The following is a 22179-nucleotide window of genomic DNA, read 5'->3' as shown; positions in this document are numbered from 1 at the left end:
GTGATGATAATTTATCCTCAAAGCATCCCTCAAGATTTGCAACTATAAGAGATTTACAATAAGAAATGAACCCATTGATACAAATTGAATGGTAAAAGAATTGAAAAGAAGGGAAGAGACTAACTGGCCATTAAACATGTCTTGATTTAGAAAGATTAAACTGGGAACTAAACGTTTTTTAGCACATGCTTACTTTTCTTCTCAGATGAGAAATGCACATCTCAGGGGTACAATGCATTTCCTTGTGGAGCACAGCCTGGCTTCTGAAAGCATCTGATTGGAGCTACCTCAATATAGAATGATAGAAAAGCGTAATCTTGACCTACTTTTAAGCTTTTTCTTTTTACAGGTTTAATTTACATTTCCATCGTGAAGTTTGTAGAATGTACCAAAACCTGCTTGCTGCATATAGAATGTAATCCAGTTAAATTGGTGTATACTCTTTTCTCTTCTTCAAAGCCTGCTGTTTCTGCAGTATTTCACTTGTATTCATCCAGTGTTCAGTCTTAAAGCTTTACTAGAGCTCCTTGGGCCATTACTACTGGAAACTAGTAACAGTGAAAATTTAAGATCTATATTGATATGATGTCAGTGTGTTTCATGTGTCTGTGCTTACTGAAGAGAACTCAAAACAACCTAATATTTAGCTATAAAATCAGTAACGTTGTTTCAATTTTTAATTCTTTTGTTGTTAAAGGTCTTCCATATCTCAAGTTGAGAAGTTCCATATCGTACTAAACATGGAGAAAGAAGAAAAGAAATTTGTCAATAAAGCAGAGGAGGATGAGATGGTAATTAATTCTGTTTGTCTATTTTTATACGGGGAAAGAAACACGCTTCCATGGTTTCCCCTCTACATGGGGCATATTTTGTCAGGAAGTGGACTGTTTCAGTTTAAATGATTTTAGCAATTTTATAAGGTTATCCTTGATAATCTTTTTTGGTATTAAGAAATCTAGTCTTGGGATAGGATATGTTTTTGTTGAAAGCCTTTGCAAAGGTTCTGGGTTGGCTACATTGAGGTCAGCAGTCCAATAGATAAAAGATTTTGGTACTTAACATTTTAATGTTTTTTAAAGGAAAATGGAAGCAAAGTGTTTGGCTTTGGGTTTTTTTTTTGTTGTTTTCTCCAAATCTTGCAGCTTTTTTCTTGTCTTTTAAAGCAGGTTAATGCTCCATAATCTGACTGTACTCTGCATACTCTTGCATATTCATATTTATGCAGATAAGACCCACTCCCTAAAGCATGGCGAGCAGTTGTGTGGGTATTTGGTAGCACATAATACTTTGCTTCCTACTAGAGCAATTATATCTCGTCGTTTGTACTGGAAGACACAGCAGTTAGCTTTGACAGGCAAATAGTGGCAGCTGATCTTTAAATTTCTAGCCCATTCTAGAGAGAGCAGAAAATATTTAGGGTATATGGGGATTTTTGTTTTAAACAATGATGGATTCCCGTGAATTGAAGTATTTGTTCCTCCTTTGTGCACGCTGCTAGGAAAAGCTGCTCTTCACTAGACCGGCTCTAATGCAGAGAGTAGGCAAATACACCTTTCAACAAAAAATGAAACTGAGATGCTTATAGTCTGATCACTAAAAATAAACATTTTGGGGAAGAAAAAATTTTGTTTTGCCCCAAAAAAAGCATTAACCTTTCCCACTATCATTCACCCACCTGTTTTTATTGGTAAGGAGTGAATACTGACTTCGGTGTCTTGGGGATAACAGAGAATGGGTTTTGTTTCTGCTGCTTGTCAGCTGAGAAGGCTGCAAAATGAACTTGTTGAAAAGGCTTTTCTTAAGAAAGGAGTTTAAACAATTTATAATACACTTGAATGAAAAGTACAAAAGAATTTGCAAAAAGTTGGTGTCAATATGAACAACGTGGGTGGGACTCAATGGGAAACTTCATTGCTCTTTTGCAGCAGGAAATATAATCTAATGATGTAATGTGAAACTCAGGAATGTAACACAGCATCTAGTAAGTCACTGAATTATTTTCTGTTCCAGGCTGTCATCAGATTAAGTTGGTACTTGCCTTTGACCAAGGCACACTTAATACTTCGTGGGTTTTTTAATGGGAGAAAAGGATTTTTCCAGCTGGTGCAAGTTACAGAGCCTTAGAAACTGCAAGCTGTACTGTCAAATGTTTCATGGTAGCATTTATTGTTAAATGGCAGGCAAAATAAGCCCGTTTCTTTACTTAAAAGTAGCATTTGACAAATATATTTACATGTTTCTTTAAAAAGTATGAAATTCTGCTGGCAACAAAAACTAATGCTATGCTAGCATTCAGAGCTGTGCTAGATAATCAAATGCTAATGTGGTAAAATCAGCATTTGACAAAACTAAATATGCTTTTACTCCTAACTTCTTGCTTGGCTTGTACTGTGTCATGGTTGTGGTCAAAAATTTGTTCACTGAGAGTTAAGGCAGTTTTTGTTGCAACCAAAGTCCCTAGGGAGCAGTGCAGAGAGGAGACAGGTCCTGTAATGAAATGTTTTAAACAGTGTGTGTGCGCTCTGCTTTTCTGAGGCTTTTACCAATGTTTATATTTGTCCTCCTTTTTGTTGCCTCCCTGTCATGTATTAAGTTTTTTAAATCTTTCTTCCCCCAAGGGGAAAAAAAAAAAAAGGAGAAAATGGCTTTGAAATTTGATTTGCTTTAAATACCGCACTTTATGAAAAAAATAATGTTGGCTTCCCAAGCCAGAGCAATTAAAAAGGGTCATTGTTTGTTATTTGTTTCTCTGTTTCCATGCAGGAGATCTATGGTTATGAACTGTGTCGTTGGAAGTTGGTGCTAGTTATTGTAGGAGTGATCTGTTCTGGTGGTTTTCTTCTCCTCCTCCTCTACTGGATGCCTCAGTGGCGTGTGAAAGCAACGTGCAGAAGGACTACGCTTAAAGACTGTGAAGTGGTTCTGCTGAGAACAACTGTAAGTCCATAGGAGCGTGCGCTGCTCCCGGTTTGCAGCTGTTTCACATCCCTCTGGCTGCTTACTAAAATACACAAATCCTTGTCTGCAATGTAGATATGATTTTGTTTTACAGCCCTGCAGAACTGTGCTCTTTGGTACTTGTCCATAGTTTTGCTGCCTGTAGCTTTTGCTGCTCCTTGTACATAACTTCGCTGCCCATATGGGATGACTGACAGCTGTTTGCAGGGGACACGGCAAAAAGAAAGTCTTTGATTTTGGATTTTAAGAATTAAATATATGAATCCTGTTGTCATGACAAGTTTCAGACAGATGCCTGGTTTATATAACCTGATAACATAGTTTTCAGGTTTTTCCTCCCTTGTTCAGGAAAGATACATTTGTTGAATTAAGGTGTAACTGTTGGACCCAAGTGGGGTTTGATTTCAAGTGATTTTCTTCCTCCACAATTGCTGTCTACAGTCCCTGGTTATGATGTTGTCCTCAGTTACATGAAGTTGCCAGGTGGGTGCAGCTAAATGCGTAGGAATCCCATAGTTCCTCCTCCTACAGAATGACTATATTAAATTGTGAAGAGCTGAAGATGTCAAAATTCAAGTACCAAGACTCATTGCTTAAAAAAAAATTTAAATCAGCCCCCCCAAAAAAGTAAAAGTGCAGAAAAATCCCGCTTTTAGAACTGTGGAAAGAAAATGTATTCTTAAGGTAACTGATACTAACTTGGGGATATCTTCTGTAGTTATGTATGGGCTCTGCTAATCTGTCATCTGTTTTTGACACATTTGGCTACTGCTGTTGTAGTAAGATGCTGTTTAAATGGTGTATCAACTAACTCATTTTTTTCTTTCTTTTTAAGGATGAATTCAAGATATGGTTTTGTGCAAAGGTTCGCATTATGCCTTCTTTGGGAGCCAACCCTTTACAGAATCCTAACCACATTGTACACAAGGTTTCAAATGGCCATGCTGTTCATTTCTGTGAATCTGCTGCAGAAGAGAATAAAAATTATTTGAAAAAATATTTGCCTGTAAGTAAACCTGCAATGCTATGCTTGCTGATTTTCAAACTATCTCGAATAGTGTCTGGAGTAAACACGCACAGTACAGTACACATGAGCTGCTGCTTTTGTCTAAAAGGCTAACTTATTCTTTGGGTGGAGCACAAATCTTTTTCTCAATAACTTGTTACTGGAAATTGTGGAATGCTTGAAATACTATTTTGAAAGGCAACTATTCATGTCTTTAGTGAAGTTTTTTTAAATTCACTTTCTATTGCGGTTCAGAATGAAGTCAATTAAAAGAGGTGTTAAGTGGTGCTAGTTTAACATCTCTGCCTTTGCAGATTCGTTATTTCTCACATCACAGCGTGAAGTATTTCTGGAATGATTCAGTTCAAAGTTTTGATGTTTTACGGTAAGAATACTTTTTTTTTTGTCTTGTGTGTTGTGCTTCAGACTACATTTTTTTTTAAAACACAATCGCATGCCTAAGAATATGATGAAAACTGGTATCATGTTCTGACCAGCTGTTTTCGCTCATTTGAGTCTTTGTTTGAACCATAGTGAGAGCAGGGAGATTTTTAACTCGTATGTGACTTTGGAAGGAAGGTATTTATTTAATCTACCTTTATTGAGCATGATTCTTATAGGGTGACAGGCTGCATGCCTCTGCAGGATTTTTGCTTGTTCTTGGAGTGTTATTTGAGAATCAGAGCACCTGTTTATAGACCGTAGTTCCCCTTCTATATAAACTCTTAAAAACTTTCCTTCTGATGGAATAACTTCTATTTTTTGGTTTGCTGCTGAGCTAGACCCTAAAGTAGAATCTAGGAAGAGGAGAATTCACCAAATACCTTGTTGCTTGCGGTTTTGTAGGTCTGTGCTGCTACATTTTAGTCCATTTGAGCTGAATTTGATCCCTCTTCTGTTACTCTTTAGGAACAAAAACAGGTCTCTTCTCTCATTGATGGAAAATGTCCTTTAGTGGGCAATACTAGCTGCGCTCACTGAATGTGACGTGCTGTATTTTCTTTTATCCAGTAGCAATTCATCCTTAAGAGTTTAAGAAGAAAACTTTTTTTTTTTCTCAGATGGTACTGCTAAGGCCTTCTCGTAGTGCTAGCAAGTTAAATGAACACAGGCTTCTCCATTTTTGACAACTGCTTGCTAAAATAAGAAGTTCAGATCAGAAATATAACCTCTTCTTAGCTTAAATCAATGTTCAGTGCATTGAACTATCACATGGAAAAGTTCAAGCACTACATATAGAAAAAAATAATGATCAGTGACTGAAGGACAGTAAAATAGCCAAAATTTCTGTAAGAAGAAACATACTCAGCATATGTTTCTTATGTTTTAAAAAATCACGTGTGCAAATAGTATGGAAATTTATCAGCAATGATAAAGAAACAATTTAAAGAAATTATCATAATACAAGCAGTTATAATCCTGAGCACTCCTCCTCTGGGAGGGTGGAAATGTCTCACTTCAAGTGTAAATGATTCAAAGCTTTTAATGTAATTTTTATGTTAAGCCTCCTGTGAATTACAGTGGTGCAGGTAGTGACACTTGTCATTTTACATTACCAGGTCCTGTTTTTATGCCTATAGTGTTGCTAATTTAAACTGTTCAAAGGGAATATTTCCCACAGATGAGATTTAGAAAAATAACCCAAAACTATACTTTTATGCTAAGAACTGATATGGGGGGGAAAAAACATATGACTCCATGTTTGGGAAAAATGTTCCTTAGAATTAAAGCGGTGACTTGAAACTTGGCATTTTTTGGCTATTTGACTGTGCCTTTTGATGTTCTTGTGATAACTCAGCCAATTTATAAGCCCTGGAAAAATCTCAGATATGTCTGTGAAGTTATGTGAGCATTTAGTCAGTCACATTCTTGCTGATATGCCAAACTTTCATTTGTTTGATGTATTGACAACGACTGAGCCTGACCACTTGTTTAGTCAGGTACCGTAGCAGAGCTGGACACTGTTATTCACCAATGGGATAATAAAGAGACATGTCTGAGACATACCCAATACTGGCAGAGTACCAAGTCACTTTTGCACAAGGTCAAATAAGAAGTTTGCTGTAACTTTTCTCTAAAGTGAATTAGGTGTGATCATGTAGTGAAGTACTAGGTACCACCTCTGAAATAATAGCTGAGCTGATGAATGCTAAATATTCTGAAAAGAAGTCTTAAATGCTTGTCCTTCCTCAAGATACCTTTTCTTAATCTGCTCTTCAATTTTGTAAAAACCAGATAATAACATGGTAGAGAATCAAGTTAATATTTGTGAAGAGATGGGATGTGAGACTGAGGGCTTTATAGTACAATCATAAGGCAAGCAACAGTTGTGATCTAAGAACAATACTACATCATGAAGATAGATTCACTCTGTGCAGTTAATTATCCAAGTATCAAGAGACAGAACAGTTTGATTACATAATTAAAGACTTAGCACAATACAGAAGGGAAGGAAATTAAGATTTCTTGGGCAACTAATGTGGTTATGAGAGCTTGAGTTTCATATTATTGTTCTTTTTATAATAATGTAATATTAAGATCACTCTTTAAACACAGGAAATGCTAGTGTATTTGTTCTTAAACTAAATCAGACTTGGTCATCTAGCCAAAGAGGATGCAACTTTGACCTTGTATGTCTGTTTTGTTTTAGCTAGTATCAACTGAATCTCTGAGTGAGTTGATGAGTGCTTTAAGTAATAAACTGTGTAGACACAGGGATTTTTTTTTTTTAAATGCCCTGGGAATTCGGTAGTGTAAAAAGCAGATAACTTCCTATTACAAGGTTTATCTTTGCATGGACATTACATAGATATGCATATTTGCATATAAAGCACTTAGTTTTAGGGGCTCTTCTTAAACCCACTGTTCTATTCCTTTTTGTCCAGAAAAAGAAAAACTGAATCATTTGGGACAGAATGGGAGGAAAAGCACAGTTATTAACAGAGAATTGTATATTTCTTCACCTAAAAAGCATAATTTTAAAATCCTTGTACTTGAAAAATTTTAGGGAAACCTCGTAAACCTGTGGGCAGATTAACACACTAACATTTTCGCCTTCTGTTCTTCTACGAGAAGTTGGCAGAAACGGGGTCCTAGCCTTTGCAGTAGTGAGGATGTTTAAAGCTTTCCCTGTGTTGTAGAGAATGGAAATAGTTGTCACTATGTATGCACAGTAAACAGTTTTCACTGGGACAACTCTGAATTCTTGTTAGTAGAGAACTTAATAGATGCCCAATATAAAAAAGACTTGGGTTGAATAGTCCTGGTTTTGTCATGTCATCTGCGAAAGCCTTTTGGAAGGTAATGATGTTTTCTTGTGCATCCGAAGTATGTCTGCTAGAAAATACCTGGATATTGGGCATGATATGTGCGATCTACTGAGTTTGGTAGTTGAAATGATCCTGTAGCTGTAATCATAATGATGTTTCAAGGGTGCTTGCTTATCTGCAGGTCTTCTAAACTGTATTTGCTTTCACAGCATGTAGAAATGTCCCGTGAAGATGAGTCTTCCAGTGATAAGGAAGTACTTAAAATGTAGACTGTACTTTACCTAGTCATGGATAAAACTTTGATATCAAGGTGCTGCAGAGCAGCTTCAGTATAGATTTATTTGTTAAATTGATTAATAATTGTTTCTAAAATGCCTCTATTACTACTTAGAGACAAATGAAGGTTATTTGAAGAAATACTAAAACATATTGATGTCATATATTTTGTAAAACTTGCTCATTTTTTCTTTTTAGAGGCCTTTGAATAGTAGTTATGCTAGTGCTGTACTCTTTTTTTTTTTTTTTTTTTTAGCGTATCTCCATTTGATTGAAATAGATATGACTATCCCACAGAGTAAGAGGTGTCAACAAGAGGAACACTTTTGACATCTTATTGATATCTACAGTTGTGACAAAATTGCTAGAAAAACATTAATCCGTAGACTTTGTCTTTTTATAATACAGTGTAACTCTTGGCAAAGACCTAGCTCTTTTAGTTACTGAATACGTCATTTGAAATATCAGGTTTCTTAAATAACTCATTGACTTTTTCCTTTACTTAGTGGTCTAGATGAATCTACATTCTGTTCTTCAATTCATAACGAACACAGCACAGGACTGACAAAGGAAATGCATGACTACAGGTAATGTTATAGTATTTAAGGAAAAAATTGTTCCATTAACTGTGCTTAAAGCGTTAACAAAACTAGAAGACAGTTGAGTGATTAATGATTACAGACAGGCTCTTACACCTCCTTCAAAGAAGGCTGTTAGATATAGGAAATTCTTGTTTTACATTCCTATACATTGAGTAGTTGATGTGAAACAAAGTAGCTGTTTGTTTCCAAATAACTTGCCTTTAACTGACAAATGTTACCATAACATATTGTCGTTTTTGAAGGGCGTGTATGGGTTCAGAGGTAAATAGCCTGATTCACATTGGAAAAGTCCATCAAGGGCACTTTAGCTGGAAGGATGCTCATTTGTCTCAAGCTGCAGATTGTTGAAGGCTGGAAGGGAACGCTGAGGGAGACGCTCTGCTGCTTGTTTTCTTTCCCATCCTTGGGTAATGGTCACTGAGAGAGGGGGTAGTGTGCTAAATGTCTGATAAAGAATAGTGGATGCCAGGAAGCAACAAACTTGGCCTGAACTGTAACTATTTTCTTTTTTTTAGGAAGATCAGGCTGAAATTTCCAGGTCTCAGGACTTTGGCTTGAATTTTAAAAGCTTAGTTGGTATAAGAGGTGTGTCCCGTAGCTTGCATGGGTCTATCTCTGGTTGGTTGGGGCTAAATGCATTCCCCGCTTTTTCTTTTAATTCTGGTTTGCAAGAAATAACTGGGAAAAAATAATACTTTTTTAACATGCTATTTTACTCTAACTGTGCAAAAAAGCTTGTCAAGGGACACAACTGAAGTGCATGGGTAGAGAAGAACTTAGTGTGGGGAAAAAGCCCTTTAAAATGTAACTGTAATGGTACATAGTTCAGGGATTTCTTGGTTCTCAAATTTGAACAAGAAGCTGGAATATCTATTGTGAAAATATAGATATGTACTTAATTATTGGTGTTCTAATTTATTGATAAGACTACCCAGACTGGAATAGTTTGGGTTGTGTTACATTCTGGGCTGTTTTTTTGCAAATGAGATCTCCTTAGAGTTTAAAATAATGGAAACACCTGCTTGCTCATCATTCCATTTTCTGTCAATTTAGTCAATTTTCTGTCAATTTGTGTCTTTTGCTACAAGAAAAGCCTTTTCCTTAAGAACATCCTTTAAGGGCTTCTTCATGTCATTTAACCATCTCGGATCCCATCAGAGGGTCGTTCTTGCTCCCCCTTTCATGATTTGCCTTTTTTCATGCTAAGAATAAAATTAGGATACAGAACCATGAAAACAGTCTCTTACCGCAGGGTAAGACTTAACACTTTTTCAAGCTTGAAGTTAGTGAGAGCCACGTACTGGCTTTCAGAATGACATATTTACTAACATTGGACCTATACATAGTTTACAGGGAAATCTTATTAGAAAGAACCTAAAAATTAAGTTAGCTTAAATTGAAATATAAAATAATTATCTTTGTATTGAAAAATCTCACTGGGTAAATATTTTCTGATAAATGCCTTTTGAAACAATGCGATAAATAAAAGGGGTGACAGATTAAATAAAATTTTGTACTTTCTCATTTTAATGGAGTTACTTTGAAGTGCATAAGATTTCTAATAAGTGTTAACTGTCTTTTGATATTTTTCTTTTATTAATGCAGAAAAGCATTCTATGGAGTAAATGAAATTGCTGTGAAAGTGCCTTCCATTTTTAAGCTTCTGATTAAGGAGGTAAGATCTCTTCTGTAACAAATTTTAAAAAAAAAGGTATCATTATAAATTACTTTTAGTACAATGACTATTGGACTGGTCTTCAAATAATAATGTAAAACAGAAACTTCCCCCAGAGTCCAGCACTGTAAAGCAAAATTATATGGACTTCTATTTTTGAGCTCTCCAAACTTTAAAGGCCTTAACTGTAAGCTCTTCAGAATTCACAACCTGGTGCCTTAGCAAGGACATTAGAAAATGTGTCAGAATTCTTTGAGAGGGTGTGCATCTTATGTATTTTTTTTGTTGTTCATTTCAAACATAAAGCCACCAATTATGTTTTCTGTTATCGGCCCAGGGATTATACATTACAACATATGAATCAAATCAAACATGTTCTTGCATATACTTCTGTTGGATTTGTTCCATTTTCCCTGTATCACATGGATTTGAATGATTGACTTGTTATCCATGTGATAAAAGCTTTTGAACAAAAAAACTCTCCAACCTGAACTAAGGGGGTAAGAACTTGAGGTGTCAGTGCATTTATTAATAAGAAATAAATAATAACACCCAAATTAACACATCAGATGTTCCCAATCATTTTGCTTTGAAGTGAAGGGAGTGAAGGGGGGAAATGCACACAGTCTTAAAAGTATGTATTCATCTATCATTTTAGTGGGAACTGGGCTTTTGAGGGGCTGAGGAAGTGGTGAAAAAGAGGGAGCAGTTTGGCAAAATCAGGTGTAAAGAACTGAAAGATTTATCTCCTCCATGGAGGAGCAGGATTCTGATTCTTCTGATGGAGAATGTGTGTAACCTTTTGGTTTAACTTTAATGTTCTGTCACTCTTCTAGGTTCTCAACCCTTTTTACATTTTTCAGTTGTTCAGTGTGATATTGTGGATCACTGATGAATATCACTACTATGCATTAGCAATTGTGATCATGTCTGTAATATCCATTGTTAGCTCACTCTACACCATTAGAAAGGTAAGTTCAAAGAAAACAGACGCATCTTTTCAGCTATTTGATTGGTTTATTTTGATGTGAATTGCCTGCAAATCTTTCAGAATTTTTCGGAGGTATATAAGTAGAATATTGTTCTGGGTTTTCCTTCTTTGAGCTGAAAGAATTTGGATTTACAGTTCTCTTTGAGACCCTCTCTGCTGACTTTCCATGCTGTTGAGTCACTAGGTTGAGCTCAGATAACAGAAACACTACCTCACTTAAATAGAATGGGCACAAGTTTATGTACCAAGTTGTATTTGCAGTACTGAGTCCATCTTCTATTTGCAAAAGTCAGTGGAATTGAGCACCAGCCAAATGTGTGGATTGTTAAATTGGTTATGTGCTTTTCTCTGTAAACTTGGCTGTAGCTGGTGGAAATCGAAGTAGTAATTATCCTTAAATTGCAATCTCTGAACTTAGACCAGAGACAAAAAAAGCCCCTCTTACCTTAATCCAAGTTTGTACAACTACTGCAGTTTTTTCTCATGTGTGCTAATGACCAAACGTTTTTATAACATTTTGCATGGCAGTGTGTATTTGCTTTCAGAATGCTGTTAAAAGTAAGAACCTGTACAGGTTAATGCACTCAACATTTATTTGCCCATAGATTCCCTACATTCAAAAGAATGTTTTCAGTAACACTTTGTTGTAAAAGAATGTTAGTACAGAATCTCATCACTTCTACTTGTAGAGATAGAACGTGCATTTAGAAGACAGTAAGCTTTGCTTTTAAATAGTGATCTGTTTTCTCCCCTTTGCAGCAATATGTTATGTTACATGACATGGTAGCAGCTCACAGCATTGTCAGGGTTTCTGTCTGCAGAGGAAACCAAGGTAAGCTTCACAGGTGGTTCAGAAGGCTGAATTTAAATTATTTGTTAAATGTGTGAGTGTAAAGTTGATGTACATCCATGCTTTCTTTGATCAACTTAAAATGTTTGCATTTTGTATGGAATTTTTTTTATGTTGTTTAATTGTATGGAAAAACAAGAAGTTGCGAAGTGGAATTTAAATAGGATAATCATCTGTTCAGGATTGTCCTTCTAGATAGTATTTTTAGCAAGTATCAGGTTTGTTCTAGATGAGGTGCTTGCGCTATTCCTGTTTCTCTTTATCTACCACTCCACATATGTAATTGTCGTTGTAGTTTGTTTCTTGGTTTGAAGATTTACACGTGTTGGGTTTCCATTACAATTTTTTGTACAGTAGGGGCTGCAAATGATTTCTGGACTGTTGCTCGTTGGGATACCACAAGTTGAAGATGGTTAGGTTGTGGTGTGGTTTGTGATACTGTTTTGTAGGACATGCATTTGTGTTGGACTTCTGTCTTTATACTGAAGTTAATTGTTAATATCTTTTGTACAAACTTGATTCCTTTGATTTGTTATGATGAACTATATCCATGTGCTCTAGAGTTTAATCTGTGGTGGAATTGGGTGTATAGATGGCTTTTTCCTATATCTTTTCAAAAACTTTTCATAACGCCATTAATAAAATGAAGTATAATCTGAATTTTCACCACCTGGATCTTAGCTGTGAGGATCTTTATCAGGTTTCGTAGGTGGTGGCTATTTTCAGGTAAACTTGTTTGTGTTTTAACACTCAGAAATAGAAGAAATCCTTTCCACCGACCTTGTGCCTGGAGATATCATGTTGATTCCATCTAATGGGACAATTATGCCCTGTGATGCAGTACTTCTCAGTGGTACTTGCATCGTAAATGAAAGCATGTTAACAGGTAGAGTAAACTTGATACAGTTTTGTGTGGCTAAACATTAGTGTGTGCATGCTTAACTTGCGCTATGCTCTAGTGGAAGTGCATATGTTTATTTTGCTTGAATTGTGTATGTTCTTGCAGTTACCTATGCTCCTAAGTACTTATATGTTTGTGCTCTGTTTGTCTGCAACAGCTTTCTGGTACTGCTTGGCAACTCCAAAAATGAGTGATGGTTTCTTGTTGAAAAGCTTTCTTCTTCGTAGTTTGTCTTCTGCCTCTTGACTTGGTGTTCTCCGTGCAGATTGAGTTCTGCAGTATGTTTCTTCAGAAAATTTTTGCCCAAACTTTTTAGCTGTTTCCAAGAATGAAGCTAGTGAGTAGAATGTTCTGCTGTATTTAAAAACAGAAATTATCTCAAGTTGTGCCTGCATACTCTCAAACCAGGGACCTGATGTATTTGAAGGACAGCTTCAGTAAATTGGATGGACTTTTTGTTATTCCTAGGATAATCTGTCCCAACTGGCAGCGTTAAGACAATTGTAGTTCAGAGATTGTGTTTTATCATGCTCAATTCTTTGAATATACTTGAGCCTCTTGATGCTGCTAGCAACTGGTAAAAACCCTCTAGTTTTTCTGAGTAAAGGTGGGGTGATGCCTTGCAGCAGGAGAAGGAAGCTTGTCCTGTTTTTTTTTTTCAATGAACTGTATTTTACACCTATCTGATTTGAAGTAAGAGGCACAAAGGCTGGATTGGTAAATAATGAATAGGGTTAAATAGGATAAGGAATCTGCTGAGCTGAGGCTAATAAGTGAGAGACTACCTAATGATGTGCTGAGAGGAAGATGACTTTTTCCATGTCTGCTTCTGTGCTGATGAAGTGAGATTATATGATTCTACTGTTCTGAAGTTTTGAAGGAAAAAAGTGTCTATTCTTATTTGATCTTGCTTAGAGACTCTTTTTCTGTTTAAGGTGAAAGTGTTCCTGTCACAAAGATTAATCTACCAAATCCTTCAGAATATTCAAAAGCAATGGGAGATGAAATATACAGTCCAGAAGTGCATAAACGGCATACTTTGTTCTGTGGAACCAATGTCATTCAAACACGTTTTTATACTGGAGAATTGGTCAAAGCTCTAGTAGTGAGAACAGGTATTGATCATTACGTTTATCACTTGTTAACATACTGCTCACTTTTGTAGGTGTGTGTCAGCTGATAGTTACTCCACAATACTGGAGTATTGTGTTGAATATTGCTAAGCTTGGATAAATAAGTATTCCCCAAATAATTTGAGAAATGTCTTACAACAATAGTAGAATTAGATAATGGCCTGGGGAGTACCAATTGGCAAGCAAGACAGTGAATCATTCTTTAGCATCAATTTAAAACTTATCTGAAGCATTTTCAGGTCTTTTAGATCTCTCTTACAGTGTATTGGTTGAACTACATATGCCTCTTTGAAAAGGTCTGGCATGCCATCGGATTGGGCGGGTAGCGGGGAACGGCTCATTTTAGTGGAGTCATTGGCAATGTCAAATGTTTTTCTTTGCCCATAATTTCACCAAAGCACATAACATTTGTTTAAAAAATGTGTTCGATCTAGCCCTTTCTACAGAAGTGCTTATTCATACTAACACGTTAAAGGTTTGGGTTTAGGTAATACAGATGTTCTATTAAAAACAACTGCACAGACTAATGTAGTTGAGCTTTACAAATTGTAACTTTACAAAGATGATCTTAAGAAAAACACCACAAAATAGATGGATGTAAGCTATAATCCGAGCTACAATAGAATTGAATAGAATAAATTTGACTACTTTGACTAGAATACTATTCAAAACAAGTTTTCCAACAAGTAACTTCATCCTAATTAGCCTCTTCTCTCTCTGGTGTCTTCTCTTCACCTTGTGTTAGTTTGTTTTAGCAGTGTTCTGATTTTTTTATCGAACTCATTAATGTCTTTATAGAGGCTTTTATTAGTCTTTTTTTCAAAGAAAAATATTTCCTTTCCCTTGAACATGTCTCCCCTTTAATAATATCCATCTGAACTTCTTTTATTTCTTAAATAAAAAAATTGTGTGCCCAGCCTGATGTGTATATACAGGTCCAAAACAGGAACAGAAAAGAACTGCTGAAGACTTATTTTTTCTTCTCTGCAGGAAGGATGATGCCTTTTTTTTTTTAAAGTTGGAAATGATGATCTGGAACTCTTACAGGGAGAATTGTAATTGCTTCCAACACCTTGACTCTTACTGCCCTGACATCTGAAGTCATTTTTTCAATCTGCTCTTTGCCCGTGACAGGTCAGAGTTAGCTCCTGTGTTGTAAACAGGATGAATTTAGCTTTGTGGACCTTGTTCAGATTTTATGTATGGACAAGTACAGCTTTCCTGCTATGACTATATATGTATATAGAGAGAGGAGCAAAGGAATATAAAATCTTCTCTATTCTCCAGTCTGGTTTTATTGGGACAGCTTTTAGGCAAGTAGGGAGTTTCCCACCTCACAGAACTGGGTAGATGTCACAGTGCCTGCAGCTTCTTGCTCCTAAGATGTCTGATAGTAAGAACTAAAGTCATTCTTACCTAGTGAGATAAAAGTAAAAATCCTGTTATCTGAGGAAGGTGGATTCCACAAAATCGAAGATACTAGAAAATTTAGTCTTTAAAAGAATTTTGTATCATCTTGTATCAGCGTGGAGGGGTTAGCCTTTGCTGGGAGAGCTTAGCCTTAGCTGTGATGGCTTGCAGACCAAGAAGCTGTCAAGGAGCTGTCACTAATGCCAGCAGATCTGACAGTGATACTGAGGTTGTAGTAATGGACTTTGAAGTCTAAGCAGATATGAAATGTTTCGGGCATACAAAATTGGGCACTGGTGTCTCGGCCTCCTCATGTGTTGAGGCAAAGGATCAAGGAGTATCTTGGGGTGTCTACTGGTTGTCTGACTCTAAGACCCCTAGGGGTCTTGTCTCCTGGTTTAGGTGTCAAAAAGCAATCAAGAGGTGGGTTTCTCCAAAAGGTGACTCTGCACTGCAGGTTTTTTTTCCTTTCTTTCTGGCTGTCAGGGGAGCTTACAGAGCCTTGCTGTTTGACTACTTAAGGTTGGACTCTATAAATAACTTCATTTTCTTTTTGCAAGGACTGGCTTAATTAGACAACTAATAAATATACCCGCTAGCTCTGCACTGTGAGGGACAAAATGCAGTACAACTAACTCTTCCAGGCCAAACTATTTGAGGGTTTACTGCTGCTGTAGAAGGGGGATTCATTTGACTCAGCTGCATGCCCTTGCCATAGGAGAGAAGCACTTAGTATGAAGTGCACATACATTTTTGAAGCACCTTAATTACAGTATTGCAAAACATCTGTTACTGTATACTGAGAAACAGTCATACTGAAATGAGTAGCTTAAGGGCTTCATTGAGGTTTTTAATATGTCTGAATAGCTTTGCTCTTGTTTGTGCTTTTAATAACTTACTCCTTTTTATTTCTAGGCTTTAGTACTGCTAAAGGACAGCTTGTTCGTTCCATACTATATCCAAAGCCAACTGATTTTAAACTGTACAGAGATGCCTATTTGTTTCTCCTGTCTCTGGTAGTGGTGGCAGGCATTGGGTTTCTTTACACGGTTGTCAATAGCATCTTAAATGAGGTATGTTTTAATTTCTGGTCCTGAACAGCCTTGTTTTAGAAAAGGTTTGATCATTGTTTCCAACACACTTCACAGATAATGAGAAACAACTCAATTTTAAGTGAAAATTTCTTTGCTTTATTTTCTATTAATGGAATGAGAAACACAAGCTTACTGAGAACAAAATTCAGCAGAGAAGCAGAATTTGAATATATTAGAGTGAAATTTGAATTTACCTCAATTTCTACTGACCCAATTACTAGACTTCTATCTTTATTACAAGTAAGATTGCCATCTGACTGATACCCAGTTGGTATAAATAGGATACAGCACATTTAAAGCATGCTGCAGACAAAAAAAAATCCTTACCAAGACACTTATAACTGTAATTTTTTTTCTCTCCAAAAAATTTGCTTTATTCTGTTACTGTTTGAAAGTAATACATTTGCAGGTGAAAAAGTGAAAACTTGAGGTTATGGTTGTGGATAATTTAGGACTGGATTACTGTGGTTGCTGATGGTGGGTGAAGATTGCACTAGGTTTCTGGACAATCCAGAACGTCCTGTACTGGGGAAAGCAATGTGTGGATTTCACTTTTGATAACAGTAATGTAATGCTTCAGTAGGATAGGGAATCTTTAGGTAATGAGTTCTTGTTCATTAACTCTGACCTTTATTGCAGGTTCCAGCTCACACCATTATCATTGAGTCTCTGGACATTATCACCATCACGGTGCCTCCGGCGCTCCCGGCTGCTATGACTGCTGGCATTGTTTATGCACAAAGAAGGCTGAAAAAAATTGGCATCTTCTGCATCAGCCCACAAAGGATAAATATTTGTGGCCAGCTGAACCTTGTGTGTTTTGATAAGGTTAGGTGAATTTTGAAAATTTGTGTTGCTACCTGGAGAGGCATTGTATTATTAAAAGGAATTTGTATAGACTAGCAACTACAGGAGAATTCATTGCTTTCGTTTAAGTTAGATCATTTTGCCCTGGTAGCTTCCACATCATCAGTGTTTACCACCTGTTAACTCACTTAATTTAGTCTGCTCTAAAAATTTGTTATAATACAGAGCTGCTTTATTACCTCAAGACTCCCAAGTCCTAACTTACTACTGGCACTCCAGAAGTGTGAGAGTTGGGGACTATTAAGAGTTTTATTTAGTACACAGGCTTCTGGAAAAATTGAAGCGTGAGGTCAGACTTGTTTCTTATTTTTCTTGTTTCTTATTTTCATTTATTTCAATGAAAAGCCAAACCAGCATATTTTGTTGTTATTTCTTAACATTAAAGACAGTAATGCAACTAGCCAGAATATTTTGATTTTAGCTAATTCTTAAATAAAATTTATTTTCCTCATCAGATTTTAATCTAAAATCTGAAGTACCCACACTAAATTTATTATTTCCCTTGTGAATATATTTTAGTTGCTGTTTTAGCGGTGTAAGAAAGTACCACTAAGAGTTTAGTACCTCTTTTCTGTTGTCCCCAGCCCCTGAATATAGAGGTGTTGAAGAGGGGCATGATTGCTTTGAATGTTTTTTTTAGGTTATTTAACAGAGTTGGAACTTAGTTACTAGCAAAAATCAAGGGAGATACTGCATTTCCTGTTCTGAAATCTTGATTTTTTTTTTTAAGTGAAAACAAAATAAAATACATTGTTCAAGTATAATTTGGTTAATTAGATATTAATTTTTGGTTTACCTGAGGATAATTTGTTTCTGAAGTCTTTTTCTTCTTGCCATGCCCCTTGGTTTATTTTGCAGACGGGCACACTGACTGAGGATGGCTTGGACCTTTGGGGAATTCAACGGGTGGAAAATGCTCGGTAAGGATAAGCTCAGAGCTGACAGCAAATATGATACTTTGTGGTGCTTTAGCAGCTTCAGTGGATTAGAGTAGAAAATTCAGTGTGAGCTCATATTTGTTTGCATTTCTGTAATGAGCTGTAAGAATGCAACTGAAAAATATCGTTTAGGTGTAATGAAAGTTACAACTCTTACAAGGCTGAGGTGGAATTTAGTTTAAGTCTGAGACCTCGTTAGCTTCATACTGCGGAAATGATGCGGTTAAAGTATAGCATGTAACCTTAATCCTGTCCTCCTAAGTGATGACTTCTTTGGGTTGCTAAGATGAATTAGCTTAACTAACTGAGTTAAGTACAAAGTGATAAGAGTATGAGGAATCAAACTGGACAGTGAATTAACACAGAGTTTTTGAGGGAGACAGAAGTTGTGACTGTTTCTGAAGATTCCAGCCCAGAGTCTTAATCTGTTTTCTCTGATGTGTGAAAATACCATTGACTTGTGCAGTCCATTTTCTTCTGTTAATCTAAACAAACCTTTTGAATTGGCTCATAATAAATAACTATTATGCTAAGTATATTATAACTTCATTGTTTTAGTTTCCTTTTGCCGGAAGAGAGTGCTTGCAGTGAGAGCTTGCTGAAGTCGGAGTTTGTGGCTTGCATGGCGACTTGTCATTCCCTCACAAAAATTGAAGGGGTGCTTTCTGGGGATCCGCTTGATTTGAAGATGTTTGAAGCAATAGGATGGGTAAGTGTCTGCTTGTTTCAAGAGAAGAAATCTTTTTAAGATCAGTGATTAAGTTTCCTATGCTGTTATATACAAGATAAGGCATTATGTGCTGTTTCAAGCTGTAACTGTAATACAGTGGGCTTTTGAAAACGCTTGTGTGTCAAAGCAAGTCTTAACATGAAAATGTTCCTAAAATGTGTTCTGTGCAACAATTCCTAGAACTGAAAGAATCTGAAGAGTTAACTTTCTGCTTTCTGATGTGTGTGGCAAGGTTTCAATGTATATAATAAACATGTAAAAAATAGCAAAGTGGATCTTAAGTTAACTGATAAATTAAGACACTTAATTCTCGCAGGAAATCTTGTTTAGAAAGATCATTGCACCTTGGGCTGGTTTCCAAGGCTGTTTTTTTCCTGAAAATTATATTAAGAGAAAATCAAAGTTAATGAATGTATAAATTAGTTGATTATTTTTAATACAGATTTTAGAGGAAGCAACTGAGGAGGAAACAGCCCTTCATAATCGAATCATGCCAACAGTGGTTCGACCTTCAAAACAACTTTTCCCAGAATGCAAGCACGCAACAAATCAAGAAATGGTATAAAAACTCAAAGCAATTCTTTCAGTTAAAGTAATCCTTCGTGTTTAAAAAATACGTTTTACCATATGCTGTGGTTCTGGCTGATGTAATCCAAACAGTATCAAAACTGGGGTTTTTGATGGCAAAGATCGAGAAGACAGGTTTAAAGCGTTGTTTAAGGTAGTGGTTCAGTATACGCTGCTTTCAGGGTGAGCAGACTGATTGCCAGCATTTATTGCCCTTATGGACTGGTTATAAAGTGCTCGAATGCTTTTTGAGCCTATGCATTTTAATATTGGTATCACTACCAAATTCTTAGTGTGCTAATGAAGTGCTTAGGTGTACTCACCTTGCTGTTCCAGCTAAAACAACTTTTTGTTAATGTCACTCCACAGCACAGAGTTCTTGCCACCGTTGTACCTTAGAGATGTATGTTTTAATTAAGTGTCCAGTTAAAAATAACATGTGCTTGGCAGATTTAAAATTTTCTTCTATCTGTGTTTTGAAGTATTTTTTTAGTACTTCAGGAGGGGAAATTTAAGCATGTGTCTATATATTCAGATTATCACACACAGGGTAGTGGGAGGCTATAGCAAGTTGGTTCCTCTGTATGAGTCTTACTCTAGTAGACAGAAGCATCTTTTTTTGTTCAGAACTTGGTGTATCTGCACAGCAGTAATTCCTGTGCAGCAGTTGACATGTGAACATTCTTGAAGCTTACTACATGATTTTTTGGGGATGTACGTAATGATCATAGCCTCATTCTGAAATACCATAGTACTGTAATCATTTACATAGGCTAAACGGAGATTGGAATGTGAAAGATCTTGCAAATTCTAATCAAGAAATCAAGCTCTAAAGTTCTATCAATTGAAATAAAGGATACTAAACAGATGCAGTATATTTATAGTCAGCTTTTATGAAATCCGTTGCAAATACTATGTGACTTAATATAGAGAGTGCTGTGTAGATTCATTTACTGATTTATGTTGAAATAGTTTGTAGCTGAAAAAATACTTAAGAATAAATATTTACAGTAAATGTGTTTTTTCTTTTTTTAGGAATTGTTTGAGCTTTCGGTAAGTATGCTTTTTCAATTAAGCATGTACTTTTTTCAAAATGTATATGGATGTAACCCTTTTCTTCCTTCTTTCCTTCCTTCCTTCCTGTATGACACAGACCAGTTATGAGATTGGAATTGTGCGCCAGTTTCCATTTTCTTCAGTTTTGCAGCGTATGTGTGTAATAGCGAGAGTTCTAGGGGAGAAGAGAATGGATGCTTACATGAAAGGTGCCCCTGAAGTGATTGCCAGCTTGTGTAAGCAGGAAACAGGTAAAGGAACAAACTACTTTTATTTCTTGTGTAGTTCAGCTGTAATATGAATAATTTTAATAACTCTAAACTTGACCTTTTTAAAGTTCCTGTTGACTTTGAGCGTGTCCTGGAAGAATACACTAAGCAGGGCTTCCGAGTTATTGCTCTTGCTCACAGAAAATTGGAGTCTAAGCTTACATGGCACAAAGTCCAGACTATTAATAGGTAAGAGTGACTTCATTTTGTTAATAAGTAACGGGCTTTAAAAGCTACATGCTTTGGATTAATTATGAAAAATTTATTTTTGTTTAAATCAATTACTACTCTTGTTTACTACTACTCTTCTGTCTTGGCATACGTAGTTCTGTGCATTCTTTATTTGTACCCTGGACAATACATAGAAACTCAACCTAAGGAAGTTTTTCTGCAATAATGTGAATTCTGAGGAACATCTTTAAGCTTGAAATTAACTGTAATAATAATTCTTTATGGTGTTTAATTTATGCTAACGTGGCAGAAAAACCTCATCAAATTTCTTTTGTTACTTTGTTACTTAAACATATCATCTATTAAAGATAATGGCACATAGTGGAAGCCCTCCTGTGCATGTGGATTTTAAACTAAAACAAGGGAGATAAGTATACTTGAATGTGAATGATGATATTTCTCGGGTCACTTTTCTAAAGCTAATTCTTTAATTTTCACAGTTAAAAATAAACATGTCCATTTACTTTGATAAACAGAAAATCAGACTCTTTAGGCTACATCTAATAATTGTAATTTTTCAAATTTTTTTTTCATTGTCACTTTTCCTACAGAGATGCTATTGAAAGCAACATGGATTTTATGGGGTTAATTATAATGCAAAACAAGCTAAAGCAAGAAACCCCTGCTGTACTTGAAGACTTGCATAAAGCCAACATTCGCACTGTCATGGTTACAGGTTAGCATGTAAACATTCATACTAAAAGATAAAAATCCATCTCTTTTTGGTCTTACTTTAATTAGAGTGTATGAAGCCAAATTTTAGTGTCAATAGGTTGGGATTACACTGTATTTATAGCAAGAGGGAAGTTTAGAAACTATTGTGAGAATATTCAAGCACCAGTGTTTCTTTTTGGGTGAAAGTTGCTTTGGTAAGTCAGAGATCAGAAACCAGTATGGGGATTAATTCTACTCTGTTGTTTCGTCTCCCTGCCTCCATGCACAAGTTACTTTATACTGAATGGAAGGATGAAAAAACCTTAGAGGTCTTCAAAATCAGACAAAGTGAAAGTCCTTGTCTACTCTTATGACTGACCCTCCTTTGAGCAGGAGGGTGGATGCAAGGACCTCCTGAGGGTCCCTACCATTTTTAATTATATTATAAAAAGTCACTCTGTATTGGATTTTTTTTTTATAAGCATGACTTATATCCCCGTAAGCTGGCTAGCTATCTGTGCTCAGTGTTTTGCATGCAACATGTGGTTGCTTTTTAAATCACAGGTATTGCAGCTTTGGAATTGTGTTTTGATAGGCTAGCAACGCAACTCAGTGTTTGCACGTTCTGTGACTGTGTTTGAAAAGTGGTATTTAAATGGTTGCATGTTTTCTGCCTGACTTCCAATATAAACTAAGATTTGG

The 22179-nt window shown here is 36.1% G+C and overlaps 1 protein-coding gene across 3 annotated transcripts in view; it reads left to right on the top strand.

Annotated features, from left to right (window-relative positions):
• The first annotated feature begins 740 nt into the window (after positions 1 to 740).
• ATP13A3 (ATPase 13A3) overlaps positions 741 to 22179 on the top strand; it is a 35038-nt gene continuing 13599 nt past the window's right edge. For 2 of the 3 annotated variants that reach the window (XM_074154060.1, XM_074154062.1), the window contains exons 1-19: positions 741 to 791; positions 2764 to 2937; positions 3794 to 3960; positions 4257 to 4349; positions 8016 to 8096; positions 9717 to 9786; positions 10623 to 10757; positions 11537 to 11609; positions 12382 to 12513; positions 13464 to 13643; positions 15987 to 16144; positions 16805 to 16993; positions 17891 to 17952; positions 18529 to 18679; positions 19143 to 19259; positions 20303 to 20320; positions 20421 to 20574; positions 20661 to 20781; positions 21375 to 21499. In XM_074154060.1, coding sequence (XP_074010161.1) covers positions 741 to 791; positions 2764 to 2937; positions 3794 to 3960; positions 4257 to 4349; positions 8016 to 8096; positions 9717 to 9786; positions 10623 to 10757; positions 11537 to 11609; positions 12382 to 12513; positions 13464 to 13643; positions 15987 to 16144; positions 16805 to 16993; positions 17891 to 17952; positions 18529 to 18679; positions 19143 to 19259; positions 20303 to 20320; positions 20421 to 20574; positions 20661 to 20781; positions 21375 to 21499 — 2251 coding nt within the window. The remainder of the gene's footprint in view (positions 792 to 2763; positions 2938 to 3793; positions 3961 to 4256; positions 4350 to 8015; positions 8097 to 9716; positions 9787 to 10622; positions 10758 to 11536; positions 11610 to 12381; positions 12514 to 13463; positions 13644 to 15986; positions 16145 to 16804; positions 16994 to 17890; positions 17953 to 18528; positions 18680 to 19142; positions 19260 to 20302; positions 20321 to 20420; positions 20575 to 20660; positions 20782 to 21374; positions 21500 to 22179) is intronic. The other variant, XM_074154061.1, reaches the window with a different exon arrangement.

Source organism: Numenius arquata, chromosome 9 (assembly GCF_964106895.1).
Source record: "Numenius arquata chromosome 9, bNumArq3.hap1.1, whole genome shotgun sequence".
Lineage (NCBI taxonomy): Eukaryota > Metazoa > Chordata > Aves > Charadriiformes > Scolopacidae > Numenius > Numenius arquata.
The sequence above is the reverse complement of the archived record's forward strand: the minus strand, read 5'-3'. Positions and strand labels throughout refer to the sequence as shown.